The following is a 16,566-nucleotide window of genomic DNA, read 5'->3' as shown; positions in this document are numbered from 1 at the left end:
ATGGACCAAAGGAGCAGGCAGGGACCATCCCCACGGCCTGGAGGCCTTTGCTGTGCTTCGGCAGCCAGCTGGCTGCTCCCTGCTGCATGGGGGACCTGCAGGAGCAGGACCTCAGCCTGAGGAGCACCTCGGGGTGGAGCCACCAGTCGGCGCCAGGGCAGGGGGGACAAAGCCACCTGGTGTCGTGTCTGGGGGAGGGCAACCCAAACCAATCCTTTTGTGACTTTTCTTTGTTTTCAGCATGAAATACACACAACTATTTATTTATTTTTTTAAATGGAACTATGGTTTCTGGGGGGGAGGCCCTGAGGGGTGTCTGGGTTCAGCTTTTCCTTGGGGATTTTCCTTTTGGGAGCAGAGGACGAAACTGCTCTGAACCTTCTCAGGAGGGAGGGGAGCTGGGACAGGGGGACCCTGGGCAGAAGGCAGAGGAAGGATTTATCCCTTCTGCAGCCACTCTGGGAGATCAGAACTGATTCCAGCTGCACTGGAAGCAGGGGGACTGAGGCTCTGCTGCCTGCTGCTGCAGCAGCCTGAGGGCAAGCTCCTGTGGTGCTGTGAGCCAGAGCCTCTCAGCCTCTCCTAGGTGCAGGACCATCACCCATCTGCTGCTTGTTCCATCCCCATCTTGCTCTGTGAAGGGGAGCTGCTGCTGACACTTCTGTGCTGGAGCAGCTCTGGGTTGGGACCTGAACTGCTCCCAGCTCTGACAGCAGATCCTGGCTGTGCCTGAGCAGGAGCTGGGGAGCTGGGAGCAGGGCACCTGGGAGGCTTGGCTCTGGGTCTGTCCTGAAGTGCAGCAGAGGAGCAGCTCTCCTCCCAGGAGCACAGAGGGCACAGGACCCTGGACAGGCCACAGTGGCTCCAAATTTCAGCTGGAAAGCGGCTCCAGGCTGGCACTGCCCACCTGTGGCTGCAAACCCATTGATCCCTCTGCCAAGGTAACCTGCAGAGCCAGGAGGGAGCTCAGGCCTCTTCCCCAAGGCTGGAAAGGGGGCCTGGTGCCCAGCCTGGCTGGCACTCCCCTGGCCTCTGGCTGGTGGGGAAGCACCCCTTGGAGAATCAGAGCACAGGAAGAGGTTTCAGCTCCTCAGAGAGACCCCAGGAGGGTGCAAACCTGCTCCACTTCCTGCTGCCTTCAGACCCAAGCTTCCTCCAGTACCCTCGGGAGTCAGGAAGAGCTCTTGAGAGGCCCTGCACTGAAGTCTCTCCATCCTCTGCCTGCTCTTTCTGTACCTTTCCAGAAACCTCTGCCCTGAGCAGCAGCAGCAATCCCTTCCCCCTCCCCTGGATTCTCTTAACTAAATGGTGCTGTGCAGGAAGGAGATTGGAGCTCTGCCTTATTCCCCACCCCTGTGTGAGGGCTCCTGCCAGGAGCTTCCTGAGCTGGGCTGTTGCTGTTGGGATGTGTGTGGCTGTGCCAGAGCCCTGGCCTGCAGAGGGCTGGATGGAGCTGTGGACAATAAAGGAAGGTGACAATGCTGTGGTTCCCTGGTCTTGCTGTCCCCCCCCCACAGCCTCCTGGCAGGGAAGCTCTGCCAGCCTGCAGTCCTGAGGAGGCTGAAGCCTTGCTGCAGCACTGCTCTCTTTATTGTGCTTCAGTCGATTCACACTGGCAGGGATCCCCCCAGGGAACACAGCACCCAGCACAGCACCCAGAGCCCAGGAGCTGCCTGAATGCTCTCAACTGGGCAGCTCCGAAATCATTGCTCCAAGTGCAAGGGAGGCACTGTTCTTACTGTGCCTTAAGGCAAGGGACAGCTGTTGGTGAGGCAGGAGGGAGAACAAAAGCTCTGCTGCTGAGAAGCCTGCAGGAGGGGACTGAGGGCAGGACTTGCACAGGGAAAGCCTCGCTGGGATGCCAGAGTCCTTCCAAGCACCTCCACAGGCAGCCTCGTGTCTCACTGCAGCTGCATGGAGCAGAAGGGGTCCAGGAAGCGCTTCCTGACTCCTGTATCCCTCTCAGGGTAGTCGTCAGTTGCTGGAGAGTATCCAGAACAGCTCAATGCCCTCGGCTGAGGTGCAGCCCAGCAGGGCTCTGCTTCATCAGGACCAGGCCCCTCCCTTCCAGAGCCTTCCCTTGGAGCCAGGCTCCAGCACTTCCCTGGCAGTTCTGTGGCACTGGTGGCTGAAGGCCTTGCAGGCAGGGGAGCAGCTCCTGGCCTGGCTGGTGCAGAGGTAACCCAGAGGTTACTCCAGAAGGGCTGGGTGCATCACTCACACCCCCCCCCCCCCCTGCTCCTCCTGCCCCACAGCAGTCAGCAGAGCAGGGCTGCAGGGCTGCTCTCACCCAAGAGCAGCTGATGAGGGGCACTCTACAATCACTGGCTGTGCAGGTGAGCTTCAGGGCAAGAGTCCTTGGCACAGTTTCCTCAGGTGACCTGGTGGCAGAAGTGCAGCACTACTGGAGTCCCTCCAGGGTGATGTGGACTGACCAGGCACAGGCTGAGTGCAAATCTCAGGGGAGTTCACCAAGGCACTTGGGGCCTGGCCCTTGCTTAGACAGGGCCCAGAGCAGTCAGGGGCTGCTCCTGCAAGCAGGGTGCAAAGACCCAGGGGGCTAATGGGCTCTGGAGGAGAGCAGGGCCAGGGCTGCTGGGCAGGAGGCAGCTTCTCTCCTTCCCTCAAGCCCAGATTCCAATGCAGCAAAGCTCCTGCTGCTGACTCCACAGGTGGTGAGGTGCAGGAGGGCAAAGCTGCCAAGAGCTGTGACAGGAGTTCTGAGAAGGCTTTGTGGGGAAGAGCTTTATGCTGAGCCTGAAGACCAAGGGCCAGGAGCACAACAGACTTTGTAGAGAGCTCAGCCCCCCACCACCCAAAGCAGCTGGGCTGGGTGCAGTGGAGTCAGTGCAGCAGGGAGGAGATCCCAAGGTCCTAGAGCAGGAGGAGGCAACATTCCCAGGCCTGCAGAGCATCAGTGCTGTGCTTTCTGCACTCCTCTACAGGCCCTCCATAAAACTATCTGCAGTCTCTGAGGGCAGGGAGCTGCCCTGGGCTTTGCTGGGAGCAGAGCAGCTGCAGCCTGGCAGTGGCCTCTCCCCACAGAGCCTGGGGGTCACCGGTGTCACCTCGCTGAGAGCAGCTGCAGCCGTCCCAGGGCGAGCTGTGCCCTCAGCCCCCCTGCGAGGAGCTTCAGTGCACCAGGGGAGGTCCTGTTCACTGGGGGGCTGCATCGTGTCTGTGCCTTAGAGCTTGGCCCTGGGGGTGGCCTGCAGCAGGGCCCTCATGTCCAGCAGGGCCTGCTGCAGGTAGTGAGCCATGCGTGCGGCGTTGGTGTCGGCGCAGCTGTTGAAGGCAGAGATGGCGAAGTTGATGTGGTCCTCCATGGGGTTGTAGCAGACGCCGTAGCCATCGGGCACCACGGGCCCGAAGCACATCACACAGTCAGTCTTTGCTGGCACCTGTGGGCACAGTGGCTGAAGGCTTCCACCCAGGCACGGAGATGGAGCCCTCAAGCGCTGCCAGCTCCAGCAGCAGCAGAAGCTGTGTTCCCCCCCCCCAGCAGAGTGCTCCAGAAAGAGCCTCCTTGGCCAGCCCCAGGGCCTCCTTGGCCACCTCCAGCACACACAGGCTGGGCTCCACCAGTGACCTGCTTGCCCCTGTCTGTAGAGGGTAGGCGTGGGATGCCTCCAGCAGAGCTGGATCAGTGAGAGTCCCAGCAGAGCAGATGAACAGAGCTGTCCTGGCAGCTCCCTTCAGCTGATCTCTCTTGTTCTTAGCCACCAGAGCCCTTAGGGGAGCTGAGCTTTGGCTCTGGGTTGAGCTCAGATCAGATCTGCAGCTCTGTGGGGCTGGTAGCAGGCTGAAAAATGTCTGGCCCCAGGTAAGAGAAGGAATGCAGCAGAAGAGGGGAGAGGCCAGGCAGAGAGCAGTGAGCAGAGCTGTGCCTACCTGGCTGGTGGAGAGGTTGAAGTGCATGGCCACGGCGTAGGCAGTGTCCATGAACAGCTCAGGGATGCTCACCAGGTCCTCGATGGCCTGGAGCTTCAGCCCCAGCAGGTGCCTGTCTATGGCATTGCCCTGTATGGCCTGCAGGGAAGGAGGGAGCCCAGGTGAGGGCAGAGGCCAAAGCACCCAAGGCTTTGGGTGAGACAGGAACACTTCTGACAGCTCTGAGTGCTCCAAATCAGAAGGAATCAGCCATGGTGTGTGGAGTGGGCCCTGCAGCAGCAGTGGCACCACCCTCCCCCGGGGCTGCCTCTGCTTTTGGGGTCCTCCTGCAGCTCTGAAATGAAGCTGTTTGCATGTTTGACTCTCCCAAGGGACACAAAGCCCCAGCCAGGGCGAAGGGATTCAGCCCCTGGCCTGGAGCAGTGTCTCAGCAGCACCACCACTTGGCTGGCAGCAGAGGAAGTTCTTAGGGTCTCCCCTTTGCCCAGCACCTGGCAGCAGAGGACACTCACCATGTTGGTGTACTCCCTGTGGGCCTGGGCAGCTCTCCTCAGCAGCTCTGCCTTCTCCTGCTCCTGGGAACACACAGAGCTGTCTGAGTTCTTCTGCAGAAGGGAGAAGCTCCTTTTGGGGGTGGGGGACCTTCTGCTGGTGTCTCTGCTGGACTGGTTTCTATGCACTGGGTTTGATTTCAGGCTTAGATTTGCTTTTCTAAACCATTTTGGCTGTGTTACTCCACTCTGAATGGAGTTCACCACCCAGCAGGAGCAGAACCTTGAGGAGCTAAAGAGAATTTCAGAAGGGAGATCTTTGTGGTGGGCTTGGAGATGTCCAGGTGCTGCTTCACAGGTGTCTCAAAGGAGAGGCAGACGAGACCCAAGGGGGTGACTGTGTGCCAGGGAGGTGGTGGCGTCACCCCCCGTGCAGGGGATCAAGAAGGAGTGGAGGTGGCACTCTGGAACGCGGTGCTGGAGGGGCTGGGCAGAGGCTGGACTCGATGCTCTCAGAGGACTCTCCCTACCCTAACGCCTCCAGGGCCCCACCCTGCAGGGGGTGCAGGGGCTGCGGCAGGGGTGCAGTGGCTGCGGTGGCTGCGGCAGGGGTGCAGCTGTGCTGCTGCCCAGCTCCTCACCGGCTGTGCCGGGCGGTCCATGGCCTGCAGGAAGCGCAGCGCAGCAGCCGAGGCGGAGCGGATGGTGTCGGTGCGGCCCAGGCGGAACCTCCGCAGAGAGGCACTCTCGTAGGTGGCACAGCAGTGCCCATACATCCTGTGGGGAGAGGCTCAGGGGCCTGCCTGGGCCCTGACACCTGCCTGGCACGGGGCCTCTTCCTGGGCTCCGTGCCAGAGGCCCACCCACAGCTGCCCCCTCGCTGCCCCTCCCTAGGAGCAGCCTCCCCAAGTGATTCCCTGCCCTGCATGGGGCAAAAGTGGCAGAGACTTGTCTGTGCCACCTCCACCCAGCTGATGCTCCTGGGGCTGAGCAGCTGCCTCTTGGTGCTCTCACCTGTAATAGGCCAGCTGCAGGGCCACCTGGATGAAAGCATCAGGACTTATCTTCTCTGACTTGGGGAAGGCCTTCCCAAACTGATGGAAGACCATGATCTTGATGTCCAGGTCTTCAACCATTCTGCAAGGACAGAAAGAGGAAATGTTCCTTGTTGCTTGTTCCTGCAATGGGAAGGTTTGGGTTTGCTCTCAGGAGGCTGAGAGAGACCAGGCCAGCTGCTCCTGGCCTCCCAGCATGGAGCTCCAGCACACAGAGGCTTTGGGCAGCACCACAGAGAGGAGCTTTGCATTGGCCACTGCTGGAAGCCTTCACCAGGGTGGGTATCTATGCCCCAGTGCCCAGCTGGGTGCAGCAAGGTCTTGCCCCTCCTCACTAGATGAGGCATTGCCCTTCTCAGCACCTCTGCTCCTGGCAGGGCTGTGGTGTCCTTCCAGGAAGGTTTGGTGCTGTTGGCCCAAGAAGCCACTGGGAAGAGTCCCTGGCCGCAGAGGGGGAAGCCTCACTGAACCCTCTGAGAACCCTTTGCCTGCTGCACTCTTACATGTTGAGGTTCTGCTTGGCCTTCTCGATGTCATTCTTGATTTCTGGAGTGATGTTAAACCTCAGCTTCTTGGGCATTGGCAGCGGGCTCAGGGCTGACTTCTCCAGCTCAGTCTTCTTCCTGCACAGAGAAGTGGACACCCGAGAGGAGGCTCAGCTAAGCACAGCAGAAGCTGGGTGGAAAGGCACAGGAGGCCTTCCCCAGCACTCTGACAGCACCAGTGTCTGCAGAGCCCTGGCACAGGCTGGGGTAGTGCCCAGCTGCAGCACTGCACTCACGTGAACTCCACGACGTGGTCCAGCAGGGCGATGATGGGGGGTCCCTCGGAGGGGGCGTGCTCATAAACCAGCCCACAGGAGCCATCCTCAGCAACGATGAACTACAGAGAAGCAGCAGAGGACAGTGCTGGAGAGACCCCAGGTGTGGAGCAGGAGCTGCCCACGGAGCTCTCAGCACTCACTGCTCTGTGTCGCAGTGCCCAGGGCCTGGCCCTGCACACAGCAAAGGTCTTCTCTAGCAGAAGAGCAGCAGAAGCCTCTCAGCAGGGAGAAGCTCCACCAGCAGCTGCTGCTGGGGGTTCCTGACAAGACTGAATGGAGCAGAGATCAGAGGGATGCTGTGGGATGGCAGCTTGGGTGTGCAGAAACAAAAAGCCATGGGGCAGGCAGAAGTGACACTTGGAGGGGATCCCAGAGCAGCCCCCCATGCTGGGGCTGTGTTCCCCTCAGGCAGAACATGGATTTGCCAGGAGCACCAGGAGCTGCTGCCAGGGCAGCAAGAGGAGCTCCAGTCCCTCTCAGGGTGACTGCCAGGGGCACCCCCAGGACTCCACAGCCACCGTTCCTGTGCTCCTCCCTTCCTCTACTCTCAGCAGGGGGAAAACTTCCCTGCAGGAGGTGTCTGGGGTTCATCCCTCAGCCCCCTGGGAGTACTCACCTGCAGGGTCTTGTCAAACCACCTGTTGCCACTGTTGAGGTGGCTGCCCCCCCCGTGCAGCATCTGTGCAGCCACCTGGCTGTGGTAGAGGCCGTCAGCAGCGCGCGGCACAGGCGCGTCCAGGCACACCGTGCAGATGCTCCTCTCGATGGCACGCACAGAGTCCTTGTTGGTCTTGTCTGCCAGGCAGCCAACAGCAGGGAGGGTAGCTCAGACAGCTGGCTGCCAGCAGCTGCAGCCACCTCCCACTGCAGCCCACCCCCTTGCATAGCAACCAGCCCTAGGACTCCAGCTCTGACCCAAGCTCTACCTAAGAACCTTCTGAACCCAAAGCAGCACCACCCTGCAACGACGCAAACCACCCCTCTGGGCTGCACTGCTCCAGACCTGTCCAGAATCAGCTCCCAAAGGAAAGAGCGGAGCTGAGCACAGAGCTGAGGGTGGTGCTGGGCAGCCCTGGGCTCTACAGACCTTTCAGGAGGTTGTTGTAGGCTTTTGCCCAGCTGTTGCGGTGGTCGGTGGTGAGGATCCCAATAGGTTCTTTGTTTGTCTGAAGAGAGTTGTTCCAGATCTTCTCCAGCTGAACAAAGAGCTGCTCAGCAGTAAGGGGGCTGCCATCACTGTTGTAGACATCCAGCTCAAAGAACTGAAGAGGAGAAGAGCAGAGACAGAACATGAGAGAAGATCTGTGGTGTCCAGCCCCAGGATCAGGGAGCAGCTGCTTTGAGAAGGGAAGACCTGACCCAAGAGCTCAGCTTGGAGCAGAGCTTTGAGGGCTGCTCAGAACCAAGACCCAAGGGTACACAGTGCAGGTTTAAGCAGCTCAGAGCATGGTGATGAGGAGTTGCTGAGCTGGGTTTGTTATCCCATTGTCACTTGGGATTCCCCACTCCAGACATGACCTCTGGGCTTTCAGAGGCAGGAACTGCAGGGACAGGAACCAGGAAGAGTTTCTCTGCTTTGCAGACTGCTGCTCAGACAGCCCCAGCCAAGGCCTGATGGGATAAAGGGAACGGGCAGGGATCCCTGGTGAGGCAAAGCTGTGGGCAGAGACTCTCTGTTGTTCTCTTTCCTCTGGAGCACAGGTGGCAGGAGGGATCCTACCTGGAAGTTGTGCACCACGGTGATGTGCCTGGACTGCTGCTTGCCCCTGGCGTAGTTGACAATGGCGTCGCGCTTGGGCCCGGGGATGCGGCAGGAGGAGAGGATCTGGTAGTACTGATTCATGCAGAGGGGCTCCCCCCCCATGTACTCCACTGGAAGGGTCTCACTGCAGGCAGCAAGGGTGGGGGGAGAGAAATCAAAGTCAGCAAGGTAAGAGCTGCACCCCCAGACAGGCACAGGCTCAGCCAGGCAGCTGCTGGCCCTCACTCCAGCAAGAGCCAAAGCTGTTGATGACAAGGAGCCAGTCCTGCCCCAGCCCTGCCCCACTCCCACCCCTCTCCTAGGGGGGGCTACAAAAAAGGTCTGTTTGGCCTCTCATGTGGGAAGGGGCAAGGAAACACTGCTCTGGGACACCATGGACCTGCCACAGACCCTATGCAGAGGGGAACCAGGGCACAGTGCACTGGGAGCTGTGTCCTTTGGAGCACGGCAGGAGGAGGTCTGGGGCCAGCGTTTGGAGTGCTGGGAGCCTGATCTGCTGCCTGGGACCCCTTCAGCAGTCCTGCTCCAGCTCCTCTCCTCATGGCTGGCCCTGGGCCTTGCCAGGCTGTGGTGTGGGCAGTGTGTGGTGAACAGCAAGGCCAGCTGAGCAGAGGGGTGCTGGTGATGAGAAGGGAGGAACAAAACAAAGGTCTGCAGAGCTCATCCCATTGAGCTGGGAGGTGAGAAACATCAGAAATGCAAAACGAGAGGAACCAATTCCTAAGCTGGAAGCCTGCTCTGTGGGCACAGAGGGTGCAGCTCCACAGGGCTGCCAGTCAGGCTCAGCCCCCCAGGCCCTACATGTGCCAGGGGGAGGGACAATATGAGCAGGGAAAAATCCTTCTGCTTTCCTGCAGGGGTGGTGACTGCAGTGAGCAGTGCCCTGGGCTGAGCTGCCTCTCTCCAAGCACACAGCTGCCTGCTCCTGCCTTGCTCTCTGGGAGGTTACTGACGAGGCTCAGGCAGCAGGGAGCAGTCACCACTCACTTGTCAATCATCGACTTGAAATCCAGGACCCCCTCGATCAGCTTGGCAGCAAACCTGCAGGAACAGGAAATGTGGAGACTGAGGAGATGCTCTCCTCTGGGGCTGAGAACCCAGCTGAGGAGGGCTGCAGACTCCTCTCTGCTCCCTAGCAAGTTTGGCCTTTCTGCCAGGCCCCACTGTGCCCATCTCTGGCTGGCTGGTGGGGCTGTCCTGCCCCCAGCACTCCCTATCTGCACAGCCAAGGAGCCCTGGGCAGCTTTCAAGCAAGCAGAGCTCAGCCTACATGCACCAAGGAGCCTCTGGCAGCAGCAGCTCTTGCTAACCTCTTGGGACTTTGCCACCAGCTCTGAGCCTCCACATTAAAGCAGCACCAAGGAAAGGATTTCTGCCCACCCTGAGTGCTGTCTCCCTGCATCCAGGACTCACCACTGCCTACAGCCCTCCCAGCCAGTGCTCTGCTGCTAATTCAACTCCTCAGGGAATCCCTCTGGCCCTGAGGGCTCAGAAGCCAAGGCAGACAGGCTGCAGCTGACACAGAGGTGCTGGGTTTCCAGGGGCCAGCACAAACACTGCCAGTGCCAGCTGCCAGCTGGGACAGCCTGTGATGAGTCACAGCAAAGTGCTTGGCTGGCAGCAAGAGGTTGGCCACCCACAGATGGGAGAAGGAGGTAGGAGGTCACTGTGGCAAAAGGCTGGTGTCAGCTGAGCTTCAAAGGCTTTGAAGTGCTGCAAGATTTGGTGTCTGCAGGCAGTGCCACTGAGATTTCCTCTGCCCAGTCCCTCCTAGGGAAGATCAAAGGGCACAGCTCCAAGGACCTAAGGGCTGCTGAACACATCAGACACCCTGCAAAGTGTTCTCAGTGAGAACTGCAAACCCTGGGCAAGCCAAACTGCTGGGAAGCAGCAGCAAGGGAGCTGTGTTCCTGCCCAGGAAGCAGAGCTAGGCTGGGGGGCAGCTGGGGAGGGGGCAGCTGAGGGGCAGCCAGGCCAGAAGTGCAGCACTCTGCTGCCTGAAGCTTTAATCTCAGCCAGGCTGCCTGCAGCCACAAGCTGCACAAACACCTTAAGCTTGGACTTGCCAGGGGAGCTGCTCAGTACCACTGCCTGGGGCACTGGCAGTGCCCAGAGCTCACCTTCTACTTGGCTGACCTCAGAATGAGTAATGAGAGAGAGCTTCCAGAGATGTGTCCAGTGGCCCTTTCACTGTCCCTGCAGGGCTCATGCTCTGCACCCCTGCTCAGATGGGAGGCAGCAGAAGGAGGATTTGTGCCCAGCTCACTGCTCCCTTGGCTGCTGTCCTGCCAGAGCACTGGGAGCTGAGCACAGGTGGCTGCACAAAGGTCAGTGCTGAAGTCCTGCAGGTGGATCTAACACTCCTGGTGGTGGTTAGGAATTAAAGGGAGACCACAAGGAGGAGAGGACATGGCAAAGAAAAGCTGGGAGTGGAGAGGCTCTGGTCATGGTGGAGTTCCCCAAAGCATAGCTCACAAGTGAGCTGACAGAGCAGGGGACAGTCCCTGTTTCACTGCCAGCCAGCTCCAGGGGCACTTCTGGACCCCTCTCATGCCTGGGCTGCTTTTTATGCCTCTTTTAACTGCACACAACCACCTGAGTGCCTCCTGGCTGTCAGGGTGTCAGATACACCCCCACAGTGCCTCCAGCCAGGGCTTTGGCCTCTGTCAGTGCAGGGTTTGAGCCACTGGCTCTGGATTTTCCCTTGATGAAACATTTAGTGTGGTGCAAGCAGGAGTTTCCTTACAGCTGGCAGCCTCTCCTCACCTGCATGGCGCAGCCAGGGCCACAGGGCAATGCTCTCTTTCCCAACCCCCCTCCCTGCCCAGCTGAAGCCTCAGGAGGCAGAGAGGGACTTTACCTGAGCTGGCCTTGGCGATCCAGAAAGTCCTGCTTGGGTAGAACCACTCCTGGGCTGGAGTGCACCACAACTGGCAGGCGGTACTCCAGGTAAGCTGTCTTCAGCCACCAGTCTGAGAGCTGGGACAGAGAGAGGCATCCTGCAGGCTGCTGTTTGACCCCAGCCCTACTGAGCAGCCTCAGCATCCTGCCCCCAGCTTGTGCCACACTGGGCAAGCAAACTGCCTGGGCTTTGTGCTTTGCTGGGGGTGAGCAAGGCACAGGGAGCTGCTGGTGCAGGGCTTGAGCAGAGCTCTCCTCCAGCTTCCTGGAGCAGTGAGTGACGCCGCCAGGGTCAGCAGTGAGTGACTCCGGCAGGGTCAGCAGTGAGTGACGCTGGCAGGGTCAGCAGTGAGTGACGCTGGCAGGGTCAGCAGTGAGTGACTCCGCCAGGGTCAGCAGTGAGTGACGCCGGCAGGGTCAGCAGTGAGTGACTCCGCCAGGGTCAGCAGTGAGTGACGCCGCCAGGGTCAGCAGTGAGTGACTCCGCCAGGGTCAGCAGTGAGTGACGCCGGCAGGGTCAGCAGTGAGTGACGCCGGCAGGGTCAGCAGTGAGTGACGCCGGCAGGGTCAGCAGTGAGTGACTCCGGCAGGGTCAGCAGTGAGTGACACTGGCAGGGTCAGCAGTGAGTGACTCCGCCAGGGTCAGCAGTGAGCGACTCCGCCAGGGTCAGCAGTGAGTGACGCCGGCAGGGTCAGCAGTGAGTGACGCCGGCAGGGTCAGCAGTGAGTGACACTGGCAGGGTCAGCAGTGAGTGACGCCGGCAGGGTCAGCAGTGAGTGACGCCGGCAGGGTCAGCAGTGAGTGACACTGGCAGGGTCAGCAGTGAGTGACTCCGGCAGGGTCAGCAGTGAGCGACTCCGCCAGGGTCAGCAGTGAGCGACTCCGCCAGGGTCAGCAGTGAGCGACTCCGGCAGGGTCAGCAGCGAGCGACGCCGGCAGGGTCAGCAGCGAGTGACGCCGGCAGGGTCAGCAGTGAGTGACGCCGGCAGGGTCAGCAGTGAGTGACGCCGCCAGGGTCAGCAGTGAGTGACGCCGGCAGGGTCAGCAGTGAGTGACGCTGGCAGGGTCAACAGTGAGTGACGCTGGCAGGGTCAGCAGCTCCCTGCTCTGCTCCTGGTGAGGAGCCTGCACAGCCCAGGGGTCAGCAGCAGCTGGTGATGCAGGTGATGCCACGCAGCCAGGGGCACCAGGGGATGCAGCCAGCACGCTCCAGGTGTGCACCAGACCTGCCCCTTCCCAGCCAGTGCCTGGGGCTGGACTCTCAGCCTACCCAGTTCTCTGTTTTCTTGGCTCTTCTCTCCAGGCCCCTCTGCAGCCTCTCCCCGACGCCCCCCGGCCTGCGGAACTCTGCCACCAGCTGCTGCGTGTGGCTCAGCTCCTCGTGGCTCACGATGGGCTCCAGGGCCTGCAGGTAGCGGTCCAGGGTCTGCTGCAGGGGTGGCACTGGCAGGGTGGGCAGCGCTGCCTGGTGCAGCTGCAGCCTGCCCCAGGCCTTCTGCAGCCCTTGTGGCCTGGCCTGCAAAGCAGAGAGCAGAGGTTGAGACACAGCTTCCCCCCAGGGACCCTCCCTGCCCTGCAGCTCCCTGGCAGGGGCTGGCTGAGGAGGGGGCTGCCCCCTTCTCCCCAGAATCAGGCGAGAGAAGGAGAGGGAACGGCCTGAAATGGTGCCAGGGGAGGGTTAGGTTGGAGATTAGGAAAAGTTTCTTTGCTGCAAGAGTGGTCAGGGATTGGCACAGGCTGCCCAGGGAGGTGGTGGCGTCACCATTCCTGGAGGTGTGCAAGAACTGTGTGGCCATGGCACTTGGGGCCAGGGTTTGGTGCCCATGGAGGTGCTGGGTTGATGTTGAGCTGGATGCTCTTGCAGGGCTTTTCCAACCCAAACAGTTCTGTGGTTCCAAGTTACAAACAACCTGGGTCTGGGAGTCTCCAGCCCAACCTCTCTGAGGGGACTCAGCATGGGAGCAGAGCAAGCCAAGCACCAAGGCAAGGCTCAGTCTGCTGCCTGCCTCTAGGGATGGTTGTAGGACATCCAGAGAAGATGCAAAGGGAAGCCTCATCTCCCAAGACATTGACTCAGCTCATCAGAGGAAATGCTGCCAGGCTGAGGATCCATCTGCCCTTTCCCTGGGCACCTTCCAGCTGAGAGTCTCCATTGCTCTGACAGAGTCAAACTGTGTCCTCCCCAAGGCACAGCCACAGCAGAGCTCCTCACCTCCTGCACCATCAGAACCTGCTGCACTGCTGCTGACAACAGGGTAAGGCTGGCAGGAGAGCAGGACCCTTGTGCCAAGGCAAAGCCCCTCTGGCTTTGGTGGAATTCAGCTAAGTCTGGGGCAGGATTTGTCTGCCTGGGCAGGGATCAGGCAGGGAGGGTCTGGGCAGGGCTGGCTGGGGTGCAGGAGCCCTCCAGCAATGCTCTTCCATGCTGCTGGAGTTCCCAGCTCTAACTGAACCTCTCTCCAGTTCCACCAGTGTGGGACTGGCCAGGTTACAGGCGCCTTTGGAGACGGAACAGGGAGAGCTGTTGAGGAAACTCAGCCAGGCCAAGAGGCTCCTGGCATCCGATGGGGTCCCGGGGCAGTGGCAGCCCCAGAGGGCACCATCCTGTTCCCCTGGGCAGAGAAACGAAGTGGAGCAAACCCAGCTGCTGGGCAGGCAGTGCCCTGCTGGTGCTCCCCACAGTCACAGCACCCACAGGTGAGGGGTTGGACACCCCCCAGCATGAGGAGGTTTAAATTGCTCTCTAAAGGTTTTTAGTTCCCTCTGCTCCTTCCCTCTGCTGGAGCCACTGAATCCCAGCATGACTCCAGGCTCTGCATCCTGCGCGTGCTGAGCTCAGCCAGGACATTCCCTCTGGCTTCCAGGCCAGTGAAACACAACTGTCCCCCCAGCTCCTCCCAGCAGCCAAGCACAGAGAGGAGTGAGCCAGGTCTGCAAGGTGCCAAAGCCTCTATGCACTGCTGAGCCCCTACAGAAAGTGCCCTCTGCTCCTTCTAGGAACCACCAGATCCAGCTCTGCAGCAGCAGTGTGAAAAACAAGAGCAGGAGGAATTACTGAGGCAGGAAAGCAGAGAGGGGCTGGGAAGAGATGAAACATGGCCATACTGTACCTGCTCTGCTTGCTTCTGCTTCCTATGCATGGCTGGCAGGACAGAGGAGCCTGCAAAGCTGTCCCTCGGCTTCCTCTTCCACCTGGCAAGGCTGCCCGGGCAGGGCGGGCACCTCGTTAGCACAGTGCCACATGACTGCCCTGCTCGGAGGGCTCAAGGCCAGGCCTGGGAGCCAGCTGGGGGAACTGGGCCACAAGCTTGCGTCAATTGCCACCGAGGTGCCTCCCTGGGCAGCCCTCCCGCGGGCTGGGGCTTGCTGAGCTGGGCAAGAGCTCTGAGCTCAGCCCATGGCCATGGGACAGTGCTGGGAATGTTGTTCCCTCAGCCTCTGTGCCATGAAACAAGAGGGGCTGAGAGAGAAGCCTGAGCAGGAGAGGGCCCAAGTGAGGTCCTGGAAGCAGGGGACAGTGTGAGCTAGCACCAGGTGGGACAGGCTGCAGGGAGGCCGTGTGTGGGTGAAGGAAATTCAGTGCCTTGGCTCGGAGAGGGGACAGAGGAGAAGAGATCTGCTGCAGGAACTGCACAGTGCCCCAGCAGTACTGAAGGAGGTGGGAGTAGAATGCAGTCCAGGCTCAGGGCTGTATCTGGTCTGCCCTCACCCCCACCTGTGTGGCAGACTGAGACTTTGGGGAGCTCTGAGTTGTCAGCCTTTGAGAAAACACTGAAAATGCATTTGCAGAGCAGGACAAGCCCGGAGCTGTGCAGCCCCAAGGGCCATCTCCAGCACAGGCAGCACAGGCTCCTGCGGAGCAAAGAGCAAGGACCCTGACTGGCACCGGATTGTCTGTGGGGTAAAGGTGAAAAGCTCAACCCTGACGAACTGAGAGCTCCACGTGGTAAAAGGGAGAGGACTTCTGTCCCCTGACTGTGGCCTCTGCTGGGTCTAAGGTCAAAGTGCAGCGCTGGGTGGGAGCAGCAGTCACGGCCCCAGCTGGGCAGTGAGCTGCTGGCAGCTCACCCTGGCCCACAAGCAGCAGGGGAGGGGAGCAGCAGCACAGCATGGGGCGTGTGGCACTGCCAGCTCTCGGGCTGGCATTGCTCCCCAGCCACATTCCCGTGCAGCAGATGACCTTTTCCAGAGCTTGTGAGGCTGGTGAGAAATCCACCTGCAGGCTGGAGCTGGGGGACCGCAAGAATTTCAGAGCAGTGTCTGATTCCCAGCACAGCCACATTTAGTGTCAGATGACAGAGGTTTGGCTTCCTTATGTTTAAATTAGAAACTGGAGGGCCCCTCAAGCCCAGAGCCCTGCCCGGCCCCTCAGCAACGTCTCCGGCAGCGAGTCCGTCCCGCAGCTTCTGGCGGCTCTGCCTCCTCTCCCCGCGATCAGCCTCCGCCGTGAGCGGCTGCCAGCTCGGGGGGAGCTGCGTGGGACAGGCTCGGTGAGCCCCGCAGCTGCTTTCGGGCTCCCCGATCCCCTGACCAGCCCCGGCGAGCTCCGAGCCCTCCACTTCCGATAGCTCTGGTGTCTGCCCCACGGCGCAGCGCTGCTCCAGGCACACGGAGAGACCAAGCCGGCTCAGAATCCCCGCAGCAGCTCCCTGCCCGGCACCGCACACACCGCTCCTGCCTGCCCCGCTCGCAGCCGGGATCCTCGGCCCCGAGACCGGGCCCGAGCGTGCCCCGGCACCTCCCCGAGACCCGAACCAGGGCAGCCGGGACTCGTCTCCGGGCCTGGGCAGCGGAGCCGGACCCTGGCAACAGCGATGCCACGCTCGGGCCAGGGTGACCTCAGGGCAGGAGGGCTGCGGAGCCACCTCTGGCCCTGCCCTTTCCGCTCGCCTCCGGACAGCTTGGAGCTGCGGCCCAGGCCCGGGCCCTGCCTGCTGCTGACCACTGGCTCCTGCCCGTTCGTTGTCGCGGCCCGGAGCTGGCCAGGCGCCCTGTGCTACCTGCTCGGCTCGACGAACCCCTGGGACCACCCGGCCGTTGCCAGCCCCTTCCCTGCCGGCCCCGCTGCCACCGGCCCAGGAACTATCTCACGCCCCTCCGCTCCGTCCTGGCCCAGCTGGAGATCCCCCACCCTGTGCCCCGCGGCTGGCACTTACCACAGCCCTCCCTATGAAGGCTAGCATGGCTCCACGTCTGCCCGCGGGCACCACCCGCCGCAATGACACCGGCGCCACCGGGCGCCACCGCCCCGCCGCCGCACTCGGCCGCCAGGGGGCGGGGCTGCTCTGCCGCTGTTTTGGAGTTGGGCGAAACCCGTGCCGCCATCTTGGGAGAGGGCAAGATTCCGCTGTGAGGGCAGGGAGCACAGTGTCCGGTGCCCGAGCAGGGATGCGGTTCCTCCCTCAGCTGCCTTCTCCCGGAGCTGCTGAGGATCTTCCTTTCCCGTCCGCGCTCACCCGTTCACTGACGGCGCCGCAGTGCCCCGCGTCCCTGTACGAACAGAAGAGGCGGTGCTCCCCACAAGTATGGCGACGTGGGCCACGACGGTGGTCGGGAGGGTCCACGCTGCATGTTGACAGCTCCGGGAGCGACAAGGCCGGGCAGAGTGCCCTGTTCAAAGATGGCCGCTGGCGGCCTCGGCG

The 16,566-nt window shown here is 61.1% G+C and overlaps 1 protein-coding gene across 1 annotated transcript; it reads right to left on the bottom strand.

Annotated features, from left to right (window-relative positions):
- Positions 1 to 2,259: 2,259 nt before the first annotated feature.
- Positions 2,260 to 16,249, bottom strand: CRAT (carnitine O-acetyltransferase). Its single transcript, XM_054393270.1, is given in 17 exon segments — positions 2,260 to 3,401; positions 3,892 to 4,029; positions 4,404 to 4,466; positions 5,024 to 5,159; positions 5,397 to 5,519; positions 5,941 to 6,060; positions 6,219 to 6,319; positions 6,877 to 7,055; positions 7,348 to 7,522; positions 7,981 to 8,146; positions 9,010 to 9,063; positions 10,883 to 11,001; positions 12,195 to 12,440; positions 14,035 to 14,174; positions 15,285 to 15,988; positions 16,132 to 16,181; positions 16,184 to 16,249. Coding segments are annotated over 17 exon segments (2,796 nt in total). The 3' UTR covers positions 2,260 to 3,185.
- Between the last annotated feature and the right edge of the window lie 317 nt (positions 16,250 to 16,566).

The sequence above is a fragment of the Indicator indicator genome, chromosome 28 (genome assembly GCF_027791375.1).
Source record: "Indicator indicator isolate 239-I01 chromosome 28, UM_Iind_1.1, whole genome shotgun sequence".
NCBI classification, from domain to species: Eukaryota; Metazoa; Chordata; class Aves; order Piciformes; family Indicatoridae; genus Indicator; species Indicator indicator.
The sequence above is the reverse complement of the archived record's forward strand: the minus strand, read 5'-3'. Positions and strand labels throughout refer to the sequence as shown.